General features: G+C 40.9%; 1 protein-coding gene across 1 annotated transcript in view; it reads left to right on the top strand.

The window, feature by feature from the left end:
* The window catches only part of COL25A1 (collagen type XXV alpha 1 chain), a 422,316-nt gene that overhangs the window by 194,373 nt on the left and 202,848 nt on the right, over positions 1–25,095 (top strand). The window contains exons 3-4 of the mRNA XM_084626922.1: positions 6,812–6,856; positions 9,188–9,195. Of these exons, the coding sequence (XP_084483048.1) occupies positions 6,812–6,856; positions 9,188–9,195 (53 nt within the window). The remainder of the gene's footprint in view (positions 1–6,811; positions 6,857–9,187; positions 9,196–25,095) is intronic.

The raw sequence follows: 25,095 nt of genomic DNA, 5'->3' as shown, positions 1-25,095 counted from the left end.
GAAACACTTTTTAGGAAATAAGAATGATAGAAATAACAACTGTCACATCAGACCTCATTAGAGCCAATGAACTCACAGTGGTATTTAACAATTTCCAAGAAGTAGGCCATAATTCATAAATTAGTGTAATTCATACAGTACTTAATTCATAAAATAGCACTGTTGAGAACAGCAGCAGTATACAATCCTTGGTCTATAGAGACTTCTTTTTAAAGAGTCAAACCTAGGAGCTGGAAAATACAGGAGTCAATAAAAATTAAAAAGGCCTAGGCTTTATAGCCATTGTATACAGTTTGGAAAATGTATATCATTCCAAAACCAAAAATCTTTGTTTCAAAAACCAGTCAAGGTAGATAAATGACAACAGTGTACTTATGTATCTCATCGTTTGCCAAATGCAAGGACTTAAAAGCAAGGAAATGAATAGTTAGGGACATCATAAATCTTATTCTGGACAAATAATAAATATAGACACATTGGGACACACTGGTCTCTTAAGGCTGCTTCCTGCTGTATTAGCAACTTAAAACCAGTTTAACTGCAAATGGTAATCCTTCTGTAGGCATAACGGCTCCTATGCCAATCCCCCTCCTGATCCCCTGGTTGCTGAAATGACTCCTTTAGGGCTCCTTATGTCCTCTATCTATAGGAAGAAAGTCATAAAGTAGATCATCTGTAATAATGCACTGCTCTTCTTTACTCGGAGGATTGGCTCAGTAGCAGGGTGACCATATTTTCCCAAAGGGAAAATGAAACACCACACAGGGCCGAACCAAGCCCCTCCCCACCTCCGGTATTTAATGCCCCCTCTTCCCCCACAGGCCTTCCTGCCCACGGGGCTGGCCTGAGGCCCCCATTTCTCTCCCATGCATGAGGCTGGCACAAGCCCCTCGTCACCTGCCCATGGCCCCCCTCTTCTCCCCCTGCACATGGGGCCAGCCCAGGACCCCCTGCCACCCGCCTGCATGGGGCTAGGCTGGCCTGAGCTGCTCTCCAGAGCCCTCCCTCCACTGCAGGTTTGGCATTGCTTCTCGCCCCTCCCCCCACACATTTCTTCACACCCTGCTGGGGTCACACCACATTTTTTGGGGGTGTCAAAACCAGGCGTTTGTCCAGTTTTGCCAAAAAAGTCAGGATGGCAGGGACAGGGCTTAAAAAAGGGACTGCCTTGGCCAAAATGGGACATATGGTAACCCTACTCAGTAGCCAGACAGCCCCAGGATCAGGGGCTGCAAAGGTGGCTTTTCCAGAACTGAGTGTAGCTTGGCTGGACCAGAGCATCTGGCCCTTTATTCTTAACACGTACAAAGAAATGCATAGTACATCACAACATAACCTCAACTCTGACCACAGATATTTTTGAAAAGATGTTTTGTCATCTTGATTTTAATATCTAAACAAACTGTCCACAGTTGAAATAATTCATAATAATTTGCTTCACTACAACCTGTTGTCTTCAAATATAGTTGGTGCATGCGTTTTCAAGAAAATGTATCTACATGGAAAGTCTAAAGGAGCAGTTAAAAGACATTTCAGAACTAGAGCAGTGGTTCTCAACCTTTACCATACCAGGACTCCATTCCCTCTAAGATCTAGCTAAGAACATCCTTCTGTTTAGCAATATGGAAAGAGCAGAGTGGTTCAGATGCCCTGATACCTGTGTGCAACTCCCCCATGTTGTGAACCCATGAGCTAGAGGAAGACAGATGAACATCTGACAAAAAGTGCTAGTCATCCTGATTATGAGCACTATAATTTGGGGGTTTCTGAGTGTATGAAAAGGTGGATGAGACCTCTTCTAGATTAATAGGAGAGGAAAGTTATACCTTATGTTTTTTAAAAGTAATTTTCCATAAGAATTTTTACTTGACCTATGTCCTTAATGATAATTTGCCCACTTTTAACACACCCATTCTTCTGAATGCTCCAGTAGTTATCAGTGAGAGGCGTTTTGTGCTTAATTCATTGAACACTGTGGAACATGTTCATTTATAACTCTTTCACTACTTCATTAACTGCCTTAGAAAGCATACACCAACATTAAAGTACTAAGTCTAAAGCTATAATCTAGCTGAAGTACAGCTGAAGTACATTTGATCTTGTCTAGATTTTTTTTAAAAGCTAAGGTTTTTCAGAAAGTAATACCTAGCACCAAATTACTAGAACGAATAACTTGGGGATAGCTAAGGTTTGTGGAATTTCAAGAAATAATTCTAATGATAATTACCAAATTGGTTTCTATTATTAGAAAACAAATATTAAGATACGTAATTACTTAGCTATTAGATTTTTGATAAATATGGATAATCAATAGTTATCACCATAACAATTTGTCAAAAATGTATCTGTAGATGAAGAATAATAAAATTCATTGGTTACATTTTAATGTAAAAAAAAAAAAACCCTGTCTCTTTGTTAAGCTTTTAATTAAAATTAAGATTTCCAGAAACTGGACTCAGAAACAATCTCCTCAAGAATGAAATTTGTTTAAAACATCTCTAAAGTGAAACAGGGAAAAAAAGGAACAAGAGCTGATTTTTCCAATGTTTCACTTGCACTCCTAACCTGTAGGTAAATCTAGAAACCCTGTAGAACAGTATGTTGGCAGCTCTTGAACTTAGCTACTGTAAACTGATTTTCCCTACTGCCTATCATTTGGCATCATTAATCTTCATTAAACCAGTTTATCCCATTGAGCTTAAAGTCTCTTTCTTTTTAGAGACATGAAAATTGAAAAAGACATTTAAAACAAACAAGTCTTGTTTAAGTACTCTGTATGGGTGAAATATAACTCAGCACAGAATCTGCTGATCATATTCTACAGGGATTTTATCCAGGGCGAGAACATTCAGTACATTTGCTTTATATATAGTACTGTATATCACATCAAGCTGTATAAATGAAAATCTGTTGCATTGCCTTAAAATTAACTGTCATGCTTAATATAGCTTTTTAAATATTGATCCATTTCCTCCACCACACCACGCCTCCCCCAAATCCCTATGTTATTTGTGAGATAATAATAATACAAACATGGAAAAATATGGACATTCATAGTTAAGGATCAGTGATTTTGATAGCTGAACACAATCGGGGCAACAGAGAAGGCTAACAACCCTGATTTAGGAAAGCATCCCTATTTGAGATGGCGTGTAAGCATGTCACGTGCTTTCCTGAATGGAGAGATGGACCTAGGCAGATGTGCTAGTGCTTTTCTGAATTGGGGCCAAAGGTAATGGCCTATCTGCATGATAAATACTTATAAGTGGAATCTGTTGCATATATAAAACAATTGCAGTATTCTTTTCGTATCCTCTGGTGGTACTCAGCATTCCAAGGGAAGTTTGAAGGATCTGCCAATTATTTCACAGTTTACATTCCCACATCCCAAGGATCAGTATAAAGGCCGCAGAGCAGGATTGGACAAAAGTTCCTGAAGATTTAATTAGGAAGGAGGAGTGCCTCATGTCATTCAACAGCAGTTCCTGCAACTAAATGGGGCTGGCTTGGGGAGCTAAAGGTCAGGGGCCATGTTCTGATCTCTTTTATACTGGCATAAATGCAGAGTAATTCCATAGTCTTCAGTGGTATCATGACTATGGAGGTACAATAACAATCAGAATGTATCAAGTGATTAGCACTTATCCACATTTTCGTCCAGTGATCTCAAGGTATCAGTGTATTTGTGATCTGCATTTGATGCCAGAAGAAATATTCAAATAGGTTAGTTTCTCTTTAAGGGCAAAGTTGCTGGGCGTATTCTTTTATTGCTGTGATTTATCTGGCTGATCTTACATCCATCCAGTACAGTCAGTGGAAATGTTGGATGTGCAAGATGTGCAACATTGGGTCTTGATTCCATAAATGCGAGTTACATATGGGAACAGAGTTTTACAGATGTGCAAAACTTCAGTTTAAGAAACTCTGTTGTTTTTTGTTCATTCCCTCTGAGTTTCGCTTTGAGTTCTCAGGTTTGAACCCAAAATCTCAGGGCAGCTGGAACTACAGTTTCAAACCATTTCAAGTTAAAACCATAAACCCTCCTTAGCATCCGTGGGGAGGGAGGCTGTTTGTGCAAAACTTGGCCAAGGCTCATTGGAAACCTTTGTAAATGTCAGACCCCAGTTTGTACTAAGGTCTTTCTTGGACAAGCTCTAACTGACTTCAGTGGAAGTTTGCCCAAGTAAGGACTGATTTAAAAACTGCATAATAGAGGAAGGAAAGTAGAAATGGGGGATCAAATCCTGATGCTCTTATTCTGGTTTACAAATAAAATTAAAAAAAAAATCTTTAAACTGACAGGATTTGATTTGCTAACTCATTACTTCAGTTTGACAGCAGTGTAACTTCATTGATTCCAATGACAATACACTGGCATAAAACTACTGCGACAGTGATTGAGGTCTGTATTCTTTAAGTTTCACAAGACAGTTCTCTGCCTTTCTAACCTTGTATGCCAAGTTTCATAGAGGAGGAAAGTTATGTCCAAGTTGCCCCCCTGAAAACAAAGTTGCATATAATAAAAGCAGATAAAACTGAAAAGTAGTGTTGGGGAGACTGTACAACACTGTAGTAGAATATTTATTTTGTTTAATCCAACTAATTTTCTCTTTCAAGTACATATTGCCCTTTCCCTGCCTGAAATAATGTTTTCCCCATTCCCATGTACTGAGCTCCCATTGACATTAATTGGCAGTTTCACGTGTGGAGGCCTTGCAAGGAAAATACACTTTATGGCAAATTATTTATTTTTTAAAAATCAGTTCCATCTCCTCATATCCTCTCTCTTCCAATGGCTTCAGTCAAGTAAAAATTCTAATCCTCTTTTTGTGACTCCACAATCTATTGTTGCATGAAAGTTTGATTTCTGGTGTTTAATCAAAGTCCATGAGACTTACACATATGAATAACAAAACTTTGCATACCTGTAGCACCTTCAGTCCAAGTATTTCAAAGTGCTTTACAAACATTAATTCATGATGCCTCACAGTACATTTTGAGGCAGGATGGTGTTACCCTCATCAGTGTTGTCATTTTGCAGATGAAGAAAATGATGCACACAGAAGTTAAGGATGAAATTTTCAAACTTGGGTATTTAAAATCAGGCAGTTAAATCCATATTTAGGCTCCTAGAGCGCAATCCTGCTCCACTGGAATTCAATGGCAAAACTTCCACTCACCCCAGTGTTGTAGGATCAGGCCCTTAAAGGAGGTTTGATTTTCAGATGTTCTGAGCATCTGAGTGTCCCATTGAAATCAGTGGGACTACAAGTGCTCAACATCTCTGAAAATTTAGTTCCCTGCAATTTAGGTGCTTAAATACGGAATTGTATAACTTTAGCTGGCCACATTTGACAATTTTGATCTAAATGACTTGACAACATCACACAGAAAGTCCCTGGCAGAACTGGGAATGGAACCTTGACCTCCTGATGCCTGGTCCTCTGTTTAATCACAAGACCATTCTTTCTCAATTATCTGTACAGTATCTAAGGACAAGATTTGACCGTGACAAAAAGCACACTGTATACTTAGCAAATACCTGTGTACTTGCACCAATATTTTGATGTTATGTCCATTGAGGTAAATGAGAGTTTTATGTGTGAGGAGTGCAGGACCAGCCTAATGGTTTGCAGATGACTTTACATTTGGTTAGATTGTCCCCTTAAATGTAGCCTTAGAATTAGGGGCTGCACATTCTTGCACTACAGCTAGATGAGCTCTGGGAAAGAATCACAGGTGGGATTTTCAAAGGAGCCTAAGAGCCAACTCCCACTGAATTTCAGTGGGAAACAGGAGGTTTTTAAAAGCTCCCAAAGTGTTTAAGAACACAAGTCCCTCTGATAGCCTGAGATTTGAGCTCCTATATGCTTTAGGTACTTTTTTAAATTGGGGTGCCTAACTCCCTTAGGCTTCTTTGAAAATCCTTGCTTATATCTCCCCATTGCTGACCAGAAACAACTTCCCCTTCTCGCCACACTGGAAATCTCTGCCCTGCACCTGTCCTCTTCTGTCGCACCTGCATGGGGGATGTAACAGGTGCAGCAGCAATCTGTGAAGGTCACACAGGGGTATGTGAGTGGGAGATGAACCGTATACAGTTCAGGTGTTCACATTTTAAAAGGATGTTGCAAAATTGGAGAGGGTGCAGAAAAGAGCCACAAAAAATGATTCGAGGGCTGGAGAAAATGCTTAGAGTGAGAGACTTACAGAGCTCAATCTGATGATTTTACCAAAGAGAAGATTGAGGGGTGACTTGGTTATAGTGTCCAAATGAATATCCTTGTGGGGAGAAAATAATGGGTAGTAAAGTACTCTTTAATGTAGCAGAGAAAACTTAACAAGAACCAATGGTTGGAAATGTAAAACAGACAAATTAGAAATTACATTTTAACAGTGAGGGTAATTAAACATCAGAACAAACTGCCAAGAGAGGTGGTGGATTCTCCATCTCTAGATGTCCTGAGATAAGACAAGATGCCTTTCTGGAAGAAATTCTTTAGCCAAACACAAGTTATATTTTAGTCAAACATAGGTTATTGAGCTCAGTACAGAGCTAAAGGAGTGAAATGTAATGGCCTGTGGTATACAGGAGGTCAGGCTTGATGATCTAATGGTCCATTCTGGCCTCAATATCTGTGAATATGAATCTTACTGTTGTTCATATCCATGCAGCCAACTAGGAGCAGGGAAAAATCTGGCCCATTATGATGAATTTTATACTATTATGTCTACATACAAATTGCATTTTAAATGTCAAGAACTATATTAAATTGCAAAGTCACAATCCAGAAACTGCTTGCTTTTTCAGGCCCTCCAGGGAAACGAGGTAAGAGGGGCAGAAGAGGAGAGACTGGTAAGTTTTCACTTTTGGAAGCAAGATGTCAGATTTTATTTTGGGTAGATGGGTTTTTCTCAGTATTTTGTCCGTTTTTGTGCAAATGTATCTATTATTCTACTGGATAGATGACGACTCAGCTACTTTATTTTGGTTTGCATTTTTTCTTGGGGGAAGAGGAATGCACCTAGCATGCCTTATTTTTGTTCTTTGTTGCCTGTGATCTATAGGAAGAAAAGATCTGTTTAAAAAAAAAAATTCTGATAGAAGTTTTGTGATCCTTGGCATATAACTTGTGGCCTTCTAAATTGCTTTCAATCTCAAATAGTCATTAAATTGTAGGCCTGCTTCATAATACTTGATGCATCTCTAGAACCTTGAATAGTTTTTATAATTTCTGACATAAAAGCCATTGATAATAAAACTGGTTATTGATAATTCTGTAATAATTTCAGCACTCTGAATCTTCTCTCATTTATACCTGTGCACATCTGCATAATTCCATTGAAGTACATAATGTTACAATGGTATAGATGAGTATAAAATCAAGCCCTTTGTGTTTAGAAAAGATCATGTCATGAGGAAAAGGGAACATGTGTTATGTGAACGGTCATGGAGATAATGTCTAAATAGACTGAACTTTGTAAAATAAGCTGTTGATTATCAGGAATTTGTAGCATTTAGGATCTTCTTGAATTAAAATCCAGTCTGTGTTTGTGGCTGATAATTTGCAAATGCAACACATAAATAAAGAGAGGCATTTTCTTTGTGTGGAAACTACACTTGGGGCTTGATCTTCCCAGGCGCTGGGCACCTTCAGCTCCTCCTGACATCTGTGGGAGTTAACGCACTGATCACCTTGCAGGATTCAGCTCTTTGTCAGGATGGTGTTTCTAGAAGTGGCAGAGAAATGGGTGCTTCAGATCCACCTGGTTATATTAGGTATTTCTGGTTATCTGTGAATTAATCTGGCAGATTAGGAGAAATTTACAGTCTGGTTGATTCCCATGAATCTTAGTTGTTCACAGTAATCTATTGTTTTGTCTTTTAGGTAGCTATAAATTAGAACTTTATTTTGTTCTTAGAAAATTATTTCCTTCTTTTTCTTGGATAGCTAAGGTAAAGCCAAACTCTGATAAAATTAGATCCACTAACTTTGATATGTTAATCAGTTTACGATACTTGCTGCAGAGACAAAAGTTATTATACAGCGGGAATTGCTCAGGTTGAATTTGGCTTTACAAATGATCTTGACAATTCAAATGAACTTGGCAGCTACCTTGCAGTATGTTTGACTTTTTGTTTTACACATCAAATAAACACACATTAAGATATTAACAGAGGAAATTGATCTCTTTCCTTTAGAAACAGACCCTGCACATTAAAATGCTATTTGGAAATGTTTACCAGTATAAAGAAATTACCTTAGTTACTAGACAATAAAATCACATTGTTAAAAACAAAAGCCTGACAATATCAAAAGCAAACTGAAAATACAGCTGTTGCTATTTTATGCCCCTTTTGCACCTCACTTTATTCAGAAGTTAGAGGGAGGCCATGAGAGCTAATGAAAAGCCGTTGATTTGGGAGCTGCAGCTGCTCCACTTAATAAGAGTGAAATATTAGATTTGATTTGCAGCCCTTTGATAATGTTCTCAAGAACTGCTGTACAAAAGCCTTTGAATCTAAATAATTGGAAAAATGTGCAAATATCACTTCACAAAGTGTGACATTTTAATAGGGAGCATTTTATAAGTGGGTCTTGAAAAAAGACAGTGATGAAAGGAAATGTCTGTAGAGTCAGGTGATCACTGGAACTTCTCCTTATTGGCAGAGGAGGAAGGTAAGAAGATCTAGATGCAAGTATTTCTGTCTTAATGCCAAGGTTAAATGCCAAGGGTAAAAAAAAATTGTGTAATTTTGCAGACAAGATGTAATTTAATTCCCAGTTGCATGGCTAATTGAAACTGGTGGATATAAAATATATGCACATGTGAAGTCTGAGAAAACAAATTGTATTCTATGGTTAATCTTTTTTTGGCCTGCCATGAGACTGCATGAAAATAAATAAAAAATAATTAACATGACATTGCATGGGATGGGTGAAGAATATTTAATTCTTCAGCAAAGTAACTGCATGTGTTCTAGTCTTTGGCATCACTACTAGTCTCAAAGAACCACCGAAGAAAAATGTTGTTAAAGAACAAAATCTAGACAGTATGCTGATTATGCTAATTTTATAATCATGTGGTCTCATTTTTGGCTTCTTGCATATGAATCTTTCTTACTAACGTCATAAACTTATATACTCTTTTTTTTTCTCTCTCTCTCTTTTTTTCCCCCCTACAGGACCTCCTGTAAGTACAGTTGATACATTGTTCGGTCTCCCAGGTTAACCAGGATCAGGCAGAAATGCGTTTAGACCCTGTTAAGTAATCTCCATGGTGAATGGATTATATTTGATCCAGAGGAAATTTAGTTATTGTTAGTACAGTGTAAACTTTTACTAATTTTGCTGGAGTTGAATGATTTGTTTGGAAACTTATTTTTCTTAAACAAACCTTTAAAACAGTAAAACTTTACCTCAGCCCTACAGATAGCATTTTTGGATCAGAATAGCATGTAAGTATGTTCTGTTCATTTTGTCTACTAGTTATTAATGTCTGTTCGGTCTGGTATAGAAACGTTAATCAGTAACCGTGCCAGAAGACTGAACCATATAAATATAGGAAATGATTCAGCAACCTTTACTTGCACTGAGTAGTAACTTACTCTGGTAAAATAAGCTCCTTGAGACAGGGACTGTCTTTTCGTTATGTGTATGTACAATGCCTATGGCAGTAGAGCCCTTATCCAGACTGCAGCCACTATATGCTATTGTAATACAAATAGTAAAAAATAATACTCAGTTTTAGCAAGGGTGGTAAGTCTGACCATAAATTTGTTTCCGACAAAATAATTCCATTTTTTCTTGTTCACACCTTTCCAGACTTAAGTCACACTTCTTTTTCTATGTATAGTATTTAACATATGTATCTAAAGTATTCATATTTGTTGTGATACTATACAATCTGAAGAAAACAATGCAACCATAAGAATAATATCTCCTGTAAAGAGATTTTTATGAGACTTGCTCTTTTCTTTCCTTGGATTTGTCATGGCATTTCCAGTCTTACTTTCGTGACCAGATCATCTTGTCAACTGAGTGGCATATGTATTTTAGAATAATTAATTAATATCCTCAATTTCTGTTGTCTGACACAATCATTTTAGCATTAACTGTAACTACCGAGTAGTAACGCTATAGGAAACATTTAAACTTCTAAATTGTCAAAATGCTTAGTGGCTCACTTTGGCAAACTCATTTGACAGACTATCAACGAAAGAGCAGGCTTAATGCACACTAGTGCTCTTTAAATGAAGGAAATGCTGCTTTCCTAAATATCTTTTGCAGTCTCTTCTCACAAAATGTAAAGATCAAGCATTAATCAGGTTATAAATGATTTTCCTACTGCAAGAGAATTTAGCAAAGCAGATAGTGAATTCTGAGTATGCAAATCTTTACTCCTTGACATCATCTCCCTACTGTTTTAGCACAGTTCCATTTTTTTTTTAAAAAAAAGGAGAGTCATACATTATTAATATAACCCAGAATTAGCTCCAAGGATGATGGGTAAAGTTTTCAAGTGATTTAGGAGCCTAAGCTCTATTTTCAAAAGTGACTTGGGCACTTAGGAGTGACTTTCAATGAGACTTATTCTCTGAAGGATGGAATTTTCAAAAGCACCTAAATCCCATTTTCAAAGACTTTTCAGAAGTCTAATTGGGAGTCAATGGACTTTGGCTCCCAAGTTCCTAAATCACTTCTGAAAATGTTTTACTCTAGCTTTGACCCTGTGAACATAGTGGTAACCCTTAAAAACTATACCATGGTTATCACCTGGGATCCCATAGTAGTTCTGTATATTTAGAATAGTGAATAATTATGGTACCTTAGGTACCATCGTGTAGTAGCTGCAGGTGGCTATTGCATCTTCAAAGGTGACCACTGAAATTTTAGCTGTCTTTTCCTACCTATAACCAGTGTGTCAGGACGACAATCCAAGTCCCATGGATTTTTATTTTTTATGACCCAATAGAACATTCTACGATTTCTTCTTTGACACTGACATACTGTCGGCAGCACACCTTCCATCTATCTTATTCTCTTTCTGCCACGTGCTGCCCCTCAATCTATGTATATAACTCCTACTGATAGCAAGAGTTCCATCAAGGATCCAAGGCCGCAAGTGGCCCTTTTGTTAGTTATTTTTAATGTTGACTCTGTTTTATCTTGAATAATGTGCCTTGCCAAAAAAAAAAAATGTTCACTGTATATATATATCTATGCCATACTTGTTCATCTGTAAAATATAATCAAGTGTAGAGGATCAATGCTGTTGGAATTTAAATTTTCCATTAGTGTACTGCACATGTTAGTAATGTCACATGTCATGAATATGCTCTTAATGTGTGTCATACTCATTTCATCTCATTCAACCAGGGTCAACCAGGGCGAAATGGCTATCCGGTAACTGCTCTATCATATATTTATGAGAGCTTTTTTTGCTCTCAGAAACATTCTTTGCTTTTCTGTCTTTTTGTTTGTCTCTGCCTTATTAACCTTCACATGAACTAGGGGAAATTCACCCTTCCCTGATGTTTCTCACGTGCCTATAGAACATAAGGCTTTTTTTATTTTTTAAATGTTTGCTTCTTCATGTAGCAGTCCTTTGTAAATGGTCTAGTGAGATGGACATGTATAAGATATGCCATAAACACTATGCAGTGTTTGATACTAGAAATGTTTTGTTTGTTGAACTTGTGTATTCCTACGCACAAACAAATAATTTTTTCACCGTAATTTTAAATGTTACTTAAACTGGATCCTGCATATCAGTTTTCTCTATCAGAAAGCTATTCGGTTGGCATGTTGAACCTCCATATCCCCCACTTGCATTGTATTCTGTTCTTTTTGGCTGCTTAGTTCTATGCATCTTGAGCAAAGTAATTGCTAATATAATTAGCAGTTGCCTGCAAAGCCTGTAATAGAGTAATTTTGTGATAATGTATATAATTCACTTTTGTGTCCTTCATTTACATCTTTATGGCTTTCTGTCTAAAAAATGGAAATGTATGAAATAATGCATCTTTTTGGAAAAGCACCAATAAGAAGTTTAGGAAATAACCAGTCAGCAGCACAAGCTTGAGTTATATTATCTCCTTTGTGGGATCCAGGGTGTGACCGGTATCATATATATTTTTGAAACCAAGTTACAAAAGAGGATATTGGATAAATCTGAGAGAGACTATAATTGCAGAACACAGTAATTGCTTAAGTCTGGTTCTGATTTTATTTTAAGCACTTACTGGTAGTTTGGGGCCTTCAAAACTTGGGTTTGCATGTTCGAATCAGGCAGTTAAATGTCTGATTGCTCAGTATGTGTTAACAATTTGTGTGTGTGTGTGCAAACCACAGCATCGGGGCACTCCAAATTAGAGGTCAGGTGGAAGCTACTATGCAAATCTATCCCTAAATATCTTCAGTTTACTGTTTAGTTTACCAGGGTGGGACGGGAGGGCAGAAGGAGTGTGTGTGGAAACACCAACTCAACCCTATCAGTAATTTAAAGGCAGCATTGTGATGAAATAGCCAACAAACAATACAGCAGAACTGCATCTAAAGAACATGGACATGCTGAAACTCCATTATAGTTAAATACTGTAGCGTGAAAGACCTAAATTGCTTCAGAGTACAAATTGCAATTCCATTCGTAATGTTTAGACCAAAGTTGTTCTGTGTTGGGGAAAAAAATATTTGACAGTAATTCTCTTCTGCCTCATGGATATGCCTACATGTTCCGATTACAGAGGATGGTGTTTCCAAAGAACCCCCAGAGAGCTAGACTCCCTGGCCATATGGAGATTCAATAGGAACTGGGTACCTAGCTCTAGCCAGAATTGTAATTATCATTGATGCATGGTGAAGAGAATGTAGGAAGCAGAAAGAAGCCAGATTAAACTTTTATTGCTTGGCTTGAGATGTAATCTGAGAAGACTTGATCTGCAGATCATTAATTTGTCAAAATGATGGTTACAGACATATGTCCATAGAGTTTTTAACTATAAGTGTATTTAGAGCCTGAGAGCACTATCTTTGGTTCCACTCCATCTACTTTGGGCCTGTCAAGGTTCCTCCCCACTCTGAACTCTAGGGTACAGATGTGGTGACCTGCATGAAAGACCCCCTAAGCTTATTTTTACCATCTTGGGTTAAAAATTCCCCAAGGTACAAACTTTTACCTTTTGTCCTTGGACCTTATGCTGCCAGCACCAAAGTGTTACACAAAGAACAGGGAAAGAGCCCACTTGGAAACGTCTTTCCCCCCGAAATATCCCCCAAGCGTACACCCCCTTTCCTGGGGAAGGCTTGATAAAAATCCTCACCAATTTGTACAGGTGAACACAGACCCAAACCCTTGGATCTTAAGAACAATGAAAAATCAATCAGGTTCTTAACAAAAGAATTTTAATTAAAGAAAAGGTAAAATAATCACATCAGTAATCAGGATGGTAAATACCTTAAATGGTAATTAGATTCAAAACATAGAGAATCCCTCTAGGCAAAACCTTAAGTTACAAAAAGACACAAAAACAGGAATATACATCCCATTCAGCACAACTTATTTACCAGCCATTTAAATAAAACAGAAATCTAACGCATATCTAGCTAGATTACTTACTGAGTTCTAAGACTCCATTCCTTTTCTGTTCCCGGCAAAAGGATCACACAGACAGACCCTTTGTTCCCCCCCCCCCCTCCAGCTTTGAAAGTAACTTGATTCCTCATTGGTCAGGTGCCAGCGAGGTTATCCTAGCTTCTTAACCCTTTACAGGTGAAAGGGTTTTGCCTCTGGCCAGGAGGGATTTTATAGTTCTGTATACAGAAAGGTGGTTACCCTTCCCTTTATATTTATGACAGGGCCCTAGGATCCAGGGGCTACAAAAGCTTCTAAAAGCCACTTGTGTCCTCCACCCAGGCTTCTGAACATGGCTTGGCTGGACTAGAGTTCTTCAAGGGCAACATAGTAAAAATTAGAATTGAAGTAATGCTGAATGTAATTTTTGCCATTATTAAATTAAATGCATAGAGCTATCAATTGCGTAACCTGAGGCAGATTGTTGATTTTGTGTCCACAAACGTGTGTGTGTGTGTATGTATGTGTGAAAGGAAGAGAGAGCAATTTTGAAAAGTGCTCAACATTGACCTAACTCTGCTACCGCTGAATGGGAGTGATTGGAAGAATTTGGCCCTAATTATCAAAAGCCGTATTCTGATTGGCTGATTGGTCCTTTTTGGTGAAATTACAGTCACCTACTAACTTTTCTCCTGAATGGAATTTAATAACAAATGAGATACATTTTTAATTTTTTATACCATCCTATGCAATTCTATAGAAGGGATCTCATTTTCTGTTAAATTTAGCATGTATTTTGGAGCCCTGTTTGATTCCTTATTACTTTCATCATGGTTAAGTTTTGTAGGAGATACTACCTCACCCATCTTGTCTGTCTACGTACTTATATGGTTCCTTTCACGTCAGTATCTCAGGGCCACCATAGTACTGGAGTGCAAAGTTCCCCCGAGGAGTTTCCCTGGCATTGTTCCAGGGAAAAAGAAAATTTGTGGGGTTTCTCCTACACTCTCCCATGACATCAGCCCCCCCAAAACCTGCTAATGCCCCAAAAGCCACAAAACCTCTGGGACCAGTGGAGGCATAGGGCTGCTCCTTGTGCCTCTACACTGAGACCTGGCCTACACTACAAAGTTAGATGACGTAAGTTCACTTGCGTCGACCGTTATGCATTTTTGTACAGTAAATTTTTTCTCCCGCTGAATAAGCGACCCGTTACAGCGATGCATTAACACCACCACTTCCCTGAATGATGAGAGGCCACGGCTGACTTACTTAGGTCAATGCAGTGCGAGTGTAGACACTGCATTAGTTGTGTTGAGCCTAAAAGTTTTCCAGCTGGTGTTCCTCAATTCCCACAACAGCGACTGCTCTGTTTACAATTTTGAATTCCACTGCCCAGCATTCAGAGGGACCAGAAGCACACTGCCACCTCACTTTAAAACCCCAGGTGTTTTTGAAATGCCTTTTCCTGAGTGCCTAGCTTGGTTAGCACAGCGAGCAGTTCACCTGTGTCATGTTCATCCCGCTGTCCAACTGACCATACCAGCTCCACACACACAGATTGCTACTCGATGCACGGCTGCCCGAAATAGGCAAGAAGTCTTAAATCTTCCCGGGATGTGGGGGAGAGAGGCTGTGCAACCACAGCTATGGACCAGCTGTAGAAATATTGACATCTAGGAGCAAATTGCATGGGGGATGCTGGCAAAGGGGCATGATGGAGATATGCAGCACCACTGCGTGAAAGCAAAGGAACTATGCCAGGAAAACCACAATGTGTGAGAGGGCAACACAAACTGGTGCTGCCCTGCAGACCGGCCGCTTCTGTGATGAGCTGCATGCCATGCTTGGCAATGACCCCCCCAGCACCCCGCAGACCACTGTGGATATCTTAGAGGAGCCTGAAACCCCGGCCATGAACAGCGAGGAGGAGGGGGTCAGGAAGGGAGTCGCAGCAGGAGACTGAAACCATGCAGAGAGCCAGGAATTGTTTGACACTCCACAGGAGTCTAGCCAGTCCAGCCAGGTGAGAGCAGATGAGCCCACTCGTGAAGGGGAAGGGAGCTCAGGTAAGTGTGTGCGTGCATTATTTTTTGTAATGTTTTTGGGCTTTTCCTTTCCCTCAAACCTCATCTCCCTCTCTCCTTTCACCCCCCACCTTTGTTCCCCATTTAAAAATGGTACCTGGTTCATCCATAAATTAAGACAAAGGTGTCAACTTGTCATTGCTACACTGATACAATGTAGTAAAATACAACCTTAGGGAATAAGTTCAAAAATAGTAATATAGCAGTTTGGTTACACAGTCCACATCATATCATTATCTTGTGCCTGGGTAGAGGTAGAACAAACAGAGGTAGAATCAGTGTCAATCATTTCATTTCTTTGGCTTGTTGGGCTAGATGGCGGGACCATGCAGAGTACTCTGTTTATCTGAATAGGGGTATCTCTTTTATCCTCTTGAGAGATCTCAATGAAACTTTCATGAGGATACTCTGCAGTCCTCTCCTGAAGATGTTTACTCTTTACTTCCGTTTTCATTTGGGATTGTAAACTATGGTTGACCCTGTTAACAGTGTTGATAAATGTTTCTTTAACCTTGTATATGTGTGTTTGAACTTTAATTTTGTTAGCTGCTGTTCTGCACACAATAAAGTCCTATTTTTGGAAATTAAGAGGATCTTTATTAGTTCACACCAAGCATTACACAATTCACAGCGGCAGGCAAAGACCCAACCAAGAAATTATCTAAAGTACATAAGAGAGAGAATATTTCATGAAAGCAACAGAGAACTGCACTGTGGCTGACTGTTAAAGTGTTCTTTTAAAAGGCTCCTTTAGCTGCAGAGCTCAATGGTTGGCCCTTCTAATAGTTCTCATGTCTGGCTATTCAAATTCACCAGCCAGCTGGTCAACCTTGCCCCTCCATCTTGCCTCACAGGTAGTATGCAGTACACATCATGCAGCTATAACCACTAAGATGTTTTTCCTGCTGAGATCCAGTCTGAGTAAATGATGCCAATGTTCCTTCAACCTCCCAAAAGCCCATTCAACAGTCATAGAGATGCCAACCCTCCCTCATGTTCTGTAATCCTCTCAAATTGTATATGTAATTGTGAAATTTCTAATTCAGGCTTAAATCCACAAATTTTGCAAGTTCACATATACATGGCATGTGTGTGTGTGTCACTCGCCAGCACACGGGTCACCAGCACAACAAATAGTGGGGAGTCTTCTTCTCTGCCTCTCCTGTGGCACATGCATAGACTGCACAGTGACGGTCTGATAGGAGGTGAGCTGCGGTGACGTTGAATGTGCTAGGGGTCTGCTGGATTCACCACCCAAGCCACAGGCTATGCATTGTTGTGTAATTGCTCCATGTGGACCCCGTTGGACTATCTTAACATGCTCTATGTATCTAAAGCATGACAGCAGAGTCTACACTGGGTGGTTAGAGTGCAACAGACAGCCTGTGGCTTGGGCAGTGAATCCAGCACCCTAGACTCCACTGACAATGGCTGTGGCTTGCCTGCTGTCAGACCCTCACTGCGCAGTCTGTGGGGGAGAAGAAGATGGAGGAGCAGGAAGAGGTGGTGGTGGCAGAGGAGGGAGAAGAGGAGGGTAATCCTGGGAAAGAGGTCCAGGCCTGGAACTGGCCAAGGTAATTAAGAGCCATAGGAGTTGCACAGGAGGGCAACTTTCCTAGGATTGATTCTCCCTTCCTCCCTGTTCGGCAGTGAGGTGCCACGGTGCAACAAGGGTCGGGGCCAGCACTCCTCTTGACCACAGAGAGCGAGGGGAGAGGGCTTGTGGGAGAGGTCCCAAATTCTTCAGGGTGAGGTGTGTGGCAGGGAGGGGGAAGGGAGAGGCCCACTTTCTGTGGGGATAGCACAAGCAGTGGAAGAGCGATCCAAGGAACCTCCCTAATTCCTCCCTACTTTTTTCATAAAATCCCTAAAAGTCTCAGAGCAAGCTTGGCATCTCTGCAATCATTTTGCACCCACTCAGCTGGTAAATGAATCTTTCCTTGGTGCTGTCAAGGTGGTCACTGTACAGTTTCATGAGCCAGCGGAGCAAGGGGTAGGCTGGGTCCCCCAGAATCACTACTGACATTTCATCATCTCCAGTGGTAATCTGCTGGTTGGGAAAGCTGTACCTCCAGGCAGGTTTTTGAAAAGTACTGGTGTCCTTAAAGATGCCAGCATCATGCACATTCTCTGACCAGCCCACACTGATATCAGTGAAGAGCCCCCAATGATCCACTAGCACTTGCATAACCATAGAAAAGTATCCCTTTCTGGTGATGTACTCAATATGAAGTTGGGCTGTTGCCAGAAGAGAGAGGTCCTGCAGTCCGTTGCCCTACCACAGTTTGGGAACCCTGTTGCTGAAAATCCACCCACTAATTCCTATATGTTACTGAGCATCACAGGTCTGTGTAACAAGAGATGTTTAATGGCCTTACACACTTGGGTCAACGTGACCCGCACTGTGGATTTTCCATCTCCAGAATGATTGCCTTCTGATGGGTAGCAATCCAGTGTTGCAAGCTTCCAGAGCATGATCACCACTGGCTTCTCCACTATCAGTGCAGGTCTCATTCTGGTGTCCCTGTGCCAGAGGGCTGGGGTGAGCTTGGCAGCACACAGTTCAAGGAATGTGGGCTTTCTCATCTGAAAGTTCTGAAGACACCGCTTGTCATCCCAAACCTTCATTACAATCAGTGCTAGTTTCTTGGGCCCAGAAGTGGAGCTGCTCTGTGAATGCTAGCAGCAACCTGGCATTTTTTTCACTCTGTTCATCAGCACCCAGTTAATGAGCTGGAACATCTCTTCATTGTCCTCCTCACCATCCCGACTGTAGCAGAGATCTGCAAATACTGGAGAATGACGTGTCCTGTAACAGCACTGCACATGAGAATTGTGCTGAGCTCTAAGCTTCTGTCAGAGAGATGGCTGAGACTGCAAAGTGGTGTGCAGGACTGTAGGAATTTTAAATAATGAGGCAAAAATTAGGGGATGTGGAAAGTATCATGGAATGGAGAAAATGGTCTGTTGGGTTCTTGACCTGTAGCTCCCTGAAATCCCTGGACAAAGAACTTCAAAAATATCCCAAAAGGCATCGTGCTGGACAGCGGCATGGCGTGCACTGGCATACTTACTCATGGTGCACCACACTTTACATTGCTGCAGACATTTCTGGTCAGTGCGCACAGTGCTGATGCAAGCAGCCATCTGTGCATGCACCTGAGTGTGGAGGCTTTGCATCAACTGAAAGTTGTAGTGTAGATACAGTCTGACTCCCAGCTCCCTACGGTCTGTGTCCCTTCTCCTTAAGGTGTGGGTGAGTTCCCACACTGCAGAATGGGAATGTACCTAACTTAATTGTTCATCTCTTGTTGTTGTCATTTATTGGTTTGGTGGAAATTTGGATATTACCATTTTTCCAGACTCAAACTCGATACCCTTGGGGTTTTCACTGGTCACTAATTAATAGCCTTGAAAAATGTTAAAATATATTGAACCATGAACATTGTAGCTGACATACTGGCAGAGTTTTCATTTCCCACCAGAGCTGAGGTTGGGGTAACAGAATTTCCATACGCATCAGTCTGTCTATAATTCCCTCTAGGTTACAGGACAACTTTAACATTACACTTCTGGTTTTCCCACTCTGGTTAGAAATAACATCCACAATTACAGTACTATAAGATGGGGGACCATGACCTGTGGAGGGGTTGCAAGTAGGTGTCAGGAGGCTGTGACCACCCTGCCCTTCCCTCAGTGTTAAACAGGAAGGGGACCAATGCTAGATCGTAGATGGGTTTTTGGACAGTCCAGGTATGGAAAATGTTGAGAACCACTGCTAAAAGAGACAAGAGGGGGGAAATAATGTTTCAGTGTTTCTCTGGGCATGTGACAGCACTTACTATATAAACCCATTTCATTGTTCCCCCTGTATAGGCAGTGAATTAGAGCTAAATTGTGCCATATATACTAAGGGGCCCTGTAGAGCCATCCCACCCCAGAAAGAGCACTGGTAGGAATTCTGCACGGTGAGACAGAATGCCTCTTGGGGCTCAGGGACAGACAGTGATTATGCATTGTGCAGCCCCTGGGCAATAAGGACGAATCAGCCGGATATTCCACAGAATGTGAGGGCTGTAATGCTTTCCAGAGCTTACAAAGATGGTGTGTGAAAGTTCCTTACGTCCTCCCCCACAGAACAACCACAGAATCTGGACCTTAGTTTCCCCTTTTGTCTCTGTGGGTCTTTCACGCACCAACAGGGGGAAGAAAAATATTTTTGAAATATTGTAAAGTGATTCTAAAACCACAGACATTGACAGTGGGACTCAGGGGCAGCAGTGCAGTACAGGAAACTACTTTTCATACAGTTTTATTTTATTCTGCTTAGATTTGGAGTTGACAGTGTCCCTGGAAAACTTTGCATAAGAGACACCAGGCCATTTGTAAAGTTAGGGGAGGGCCAGAATAAGCTCTTTTGGTTTTGATTATTATTTTAAATATTTTTATACTTTCCTAACTAAGAAATGTCTGTGGACTTTTAAAAAAAGAAACCAAATCCAATTAGTACCATAAGATACTTTTTTTTAGGGTTTCCTCTGGAATCCCCCTATTTCCCCAATCCTCTTCCTCCCCTCCACAGTGACTCTAGAAAATAGTATGGTGAGATCCTATGCTTATATTACCACACTGACTTCCAAATCAAATTTTCTCATCATACCCTCTCACTCCCCACCCCCCAACAAAAAAAATCTAACAGCAAATTCATTAGGGAATAAGAAAGTGAAGATGGGTCTGGCTGATGCATCACCATCAATGGCCCTGATCCAATTGAAGTGTGTTCTGGGTGAAATTGAGGTGTGTCACCTCTAATCCTGCTGAGGTGGATTCTGGTTACTGGTGATTTTATGGGAACACAGCTTGACTTTCAGATACTAGGGTAAATTTGCACGCTGGCAATTAGAAATAACATCTTTTTCCATGCACCGTAACTGAGTAAATTTGATCTGGAAATCATTGAGACACAATAAATGTGGAACCTCCTGGTGCCATTTTTATGGAGTTGCTTTTCGTAACAGAGAGCTGCACTTTGTGATGCCTCTGCTTATGCAGCCTAAAATCACATTGAGTTTTGTTACTGCCATATCATATTGCAAGTTCATGTATAATTTACTGTCCACTATGGCTCCTAGGTCCTTTTGACTTCACTGTTTTTCAAGTTTTCCCCTCCCATTGAAGATCTCTGTTTTGGATTATTCTTCCCCAGACATTCCAGACTTCCACCCACCGAATCATGCTCATTTAGGGGCCAAATCCTGGTCCCTGTGCACACCCCAACTGAACTGGATATATGCAAGTAGGGGGGAGAGAGAGAACCCACCATCTCAGGCATGTGGAACACTTTAGCCAGTGTATCCGAAATTCCCACACCTTGTGCCCCCTTCCAGGGGCCTGATGAAGAGGTATGGTACTCAGGGGGTGCACCCCAAGCGCCCTCTTTGCACCCTGGCCTTCCCTCTGCAGCAGGACAGTGGTGGTTCTGCTGCATTGACGGTCCTGCTGCACCTTTGAGAATTTGACCAATGGTATCATAATTCCCTAAGATTTGTAAAGAAATGTAATATCTTTCTGTGCATCTCATTCCTTACTGTCTTACCTGGAGGATGCTGCTGGTTACCGATATCAAATAGCCTTATTCCCTTTGTTCTCAAGCAGACCCAGGATGGCTACTCCTGTGTTTGACGTCTCTCCTCTCGGTATCATGCAGTTTTTCTCTGTGGGCCAGATTCTACCTTTCCCTAACTCTGACATATAGTGTTGGGGGAGGGCATAAAGAGCTTCTTACCCACACCACAAAATTCCAGTTCTTCCTCTGAGCAGACCACAGGAGCTTTCTCTACCTGTAGTTCCCTGGGAAAGGTGATAGCAACTGGGGAGAGAGGAGATGGTGTCCTGACACTGTCCCCCCAGCAGTGGCCAGCAGAGCACACCCCACAAAGGTACATAGTCTCCGTGCTTCCAGGAGTTATGGGAGGCTCTCTGTACATGACTGTGTATGTCACCCATCAGACCACTGGATAGTTTACACTTACAGCCTCCTGTAAGTGCAACTTGACTATTTTTACAGAAAAGCAGTTGTCCTTGAAAGCCCAGAATAATGCATTTCCTGAAAAGGCCTCCAATATTTTGTTTATTCAGCCAGATGCTGAACATTTGTGGAAATATATTATTCAGAATGACACCCCTACTCACAAGGCTTTACCATAGGCCTGATATTGCACCCACTGATGTCAATGGCAAAATTCCTATTGATGTCAGTAGGTGCAGGATCAGCTTCCATGTTTGTACATTGCTTCATTAGATAGCATCTAAAAAGATGGTGTAAGAAGGTAGTCCCGCCTGGAGTGCCTTACTGCAGCAAGCTGCAGCATGAGAGGCATGCTTGCCTCAGTTTCCCTTCTCAGGTAGCCCAAGGACTTTATGCCACACTCTCTTGCTTGAATAATGCCTCTCCTGGGAGCCAGGCTGTTACAAAACATAATGTAAATAGTCTGGTAAGAAAAGTTCCAAAACATAGTTCATATGATCCCCACTGCATGTCGTATTTAAAACTCTGCTCTTCCCAGTAGGAACCACCCCCAGCCTATCTGCTGGGAGTGCATCCTCATCGTACTCTGGTGTCTTCCACCACACCTAGTTTCCTTGTCCATCCTCCTCCATCCCTATAACAGGATAGCCAGTCCAGCCCTTCCAGCTGGAGTGTAACTCCATTCTTCCCAGCAGGAATCTCCACAGCTTCTGTGCTGGGAAATCATTCTCTCCCTGGTCTTCTCTGTTCCCTTCGGTCCAGCTCTCCAGCATGGAGACATCAGTTGGTAAGTCCCTCCAGTGCTCCCCTACCATCAACCTTCTACAGCCCTTGCCTTCAGCTCTCTGCCTTAGAGCCCGTAGGCATCTCCCTCTGCTGCTCCTCTTGCCTTCAACCCTCTGGCCCTGGCTCAGAGAGGTCAGCCAGCAAACTACTCTTGCTGCTCTTCTTGCCTTCAGCTTTCCCGCAGGAGACACCCTCTGGCTCTGACAGCTCTCATCTCCTGCCAATCCTCCTCCTCCCAGGCACCTCTTACTCACCAGGTCTCTCTTCCTCTAGGACCCAAGTGCCCTCTTTTAAGCCCAACTGGAGTGAGCTGATAAGGAATAGGGGCACTTTCCCCCTGCTCTCTCTTAAAGGGGCCAGTCATCCTGTGACAGATGGCCTTCCTTACTATGCTGATGCTATCATCAACTAGCTTACCCTGCTCAACAGTGATCTATTTGGAAATGCAACTCTTGGGAGTATCATTCAACACTGCTCTGCATACTAACTGAGAAGTTGTTGAAGCAGTCAAAATATCCAATATACCCTTCGGTCTGCAAATCTGAGTTTGTTCAGCCCATCTCTAGTAAACATCATCTTGGTTTTTTCATTGTAAATTATAAACGGGTATAAAAAGAACTGTTTCCAAAAGTGAGTTTTTGTGCTAAATTTCAGTCCTGCCTCTGAGTTGACAACTGAGTTAATATATGAACCACTAAATACAGGATTATGTATATTATATTGGCAGATCCTCAGTTGTAGTAGAGCTAGTGGCTGCCTATTTATTGTGTTGCAAAGAGGCCACATGATGGTTTGTTCTATTCTCCCAATGCCTAGTACTATCAAGATTAAAATTCTCTTACTTGATGTATGTTAGCAATTCAAAAGTGTCCTTGGATCTCTTGGCCACTGCAGTAACTGTGTATTGCAGTGCAGATTACACTGACATACCTTGCAGGAAATCAGTGTAATAGGGAGCCTTTGGAAACGTTTAATAGCTGTTACAGTGCCTACTAGGCCTATTACATGATTGTGACAGAGAGCTGAAGGACAAGGACAATGGACTTCAAAAAAGCAGACTTTAAGAAACGCAGAGAATTTGTAGGTTAAGGTGCCGTAGGAAAAAATCTAAGGGAAGGAGGAGTTCAGGAGAGCTGGCAGTTTCTCAAAGAGATGATATTAAAGGCACAACAACAAACTATACCAATGTGAAGGAAAAATAGCAAGAGACCATTATGGCTGCATCAGGGGCTCTTTAATGACCTGAAAATCCCCAGGGAATCCTACAAAAAGTGGAAATATGGACAAATTGCTAATGAAAAGTACAAAAGAAGAGCACAAGCATGTGGGGACAAAATGAGAAAGATTAATGCACAAAATGAATAATCCCTAGCAAGGGACATAAGGCAGTAAGAAGAGGTTCTCTAAATACACTGGGAGCAAGAGAAAGACAAAGGAAAGTGTAGATCCAGTATGTAGCAGGGAAGAAGAACTAATAATGGATAAAACCAGGAAGGCCAAGGTGTTTAATGCCTATTTTATTTCATTTTTCACTAAAAAGATTAATTGTGACAGATACTTAACATAATTAATATTAACAACAAGGAGGAAGGAACAGTGTGATGCAGTTGCAAAAACAGCTAATACGCTGGTGTGTATTAACAGGAGTGTTATATGTAAGACATGAGAGGTAATTGTCCCATTCTACTCAGCACTGATAAGTCATCAGCTGGAGTATTGTGTTCATTTTTGGGCACCATGCTTTAAGAAAGATGTGGACCAACAGGAGAAAATCCAGAAGAGAGCAACAAAAATGATAAAAGGTTTAGATAACCTGGCCTCTGAGGAAAGGTTAAAAAAACTGTTCTTGTTTAGCCTTCAGAAAAGATGACGGAGGGGGCACCTGATAAGTCTTCAAATATATTAAGGACTGTTATTAAGAGGATGGGGTGTCACGGGGGTCCCTGGGAGCCACACTCAAGTTACTCAGTTAGGGTAAATTGTAAAGAATGGGGCAGACAATTCCCAAAGCTGGTGGATATTACAATACTTAGATTTACTAAGCCAGCACAAAACGGCTTCTGTAATACCTTACTGGTTACCCAGAAGCCAACAACACAGTTCCCTTAAAACAGCCAAGCCTCAGGCCTCCACCCAAACATCTAAGTCAAATATGATGAGGATTGCTGAAAATTTTATTCATTGTATAAGAAAGTTCCACCAATCCCAAAGGATCAGATGCATTATCTCCCAGGTTAATGAATATTTCAGATTTTACCCAAATACACGCTTGCAGCCAATTCTTATTAACTAAACTAAAATTTATTAAAAAAGAAGAGAGAGTGAGTATTGGTTAAAAGATCAGTATACATACAGACAAGAGTACAGTTCTGAGATCAGATTCATAGTATAGATGGTGAGCTTTGTAGTTGCAAAGAGTTCTTTCAGAATTAGTCCATAGGTTATAGTCCAATGTCCAATATCCATATCCAATGTCCATATCCAGATCTCAGTCTTATGTCTGAAGCAGATCTGAGATGAAAGGATCAGGTCCCAAGAGTCTTTTGTACAATTTTCTAGCAGCCTCTTGACCTCTTCACCTCACCAGTCCTGGGTGAAAAATAGGCTTTTGATATAACC

This window comes from Lepidochelys olivacea (genome assembly GCF_965140295.1).
Source record: "Lepidochelys olivacea isolate rLepOli2 genome assembly, chromosome: 4".
In the NCBI taxonomy this organism is placed as follows: Eukaryota; Metazoa; Chordata; order Testudines; family Cheloniidae; genus Lepidochelys; species Lepidochelys olivacea.
The sequence above is the reverse complement of the archived record's forward strand: the minus strand, read 5'-3'. Positions and strand labels throughout refer to the sequence as shown.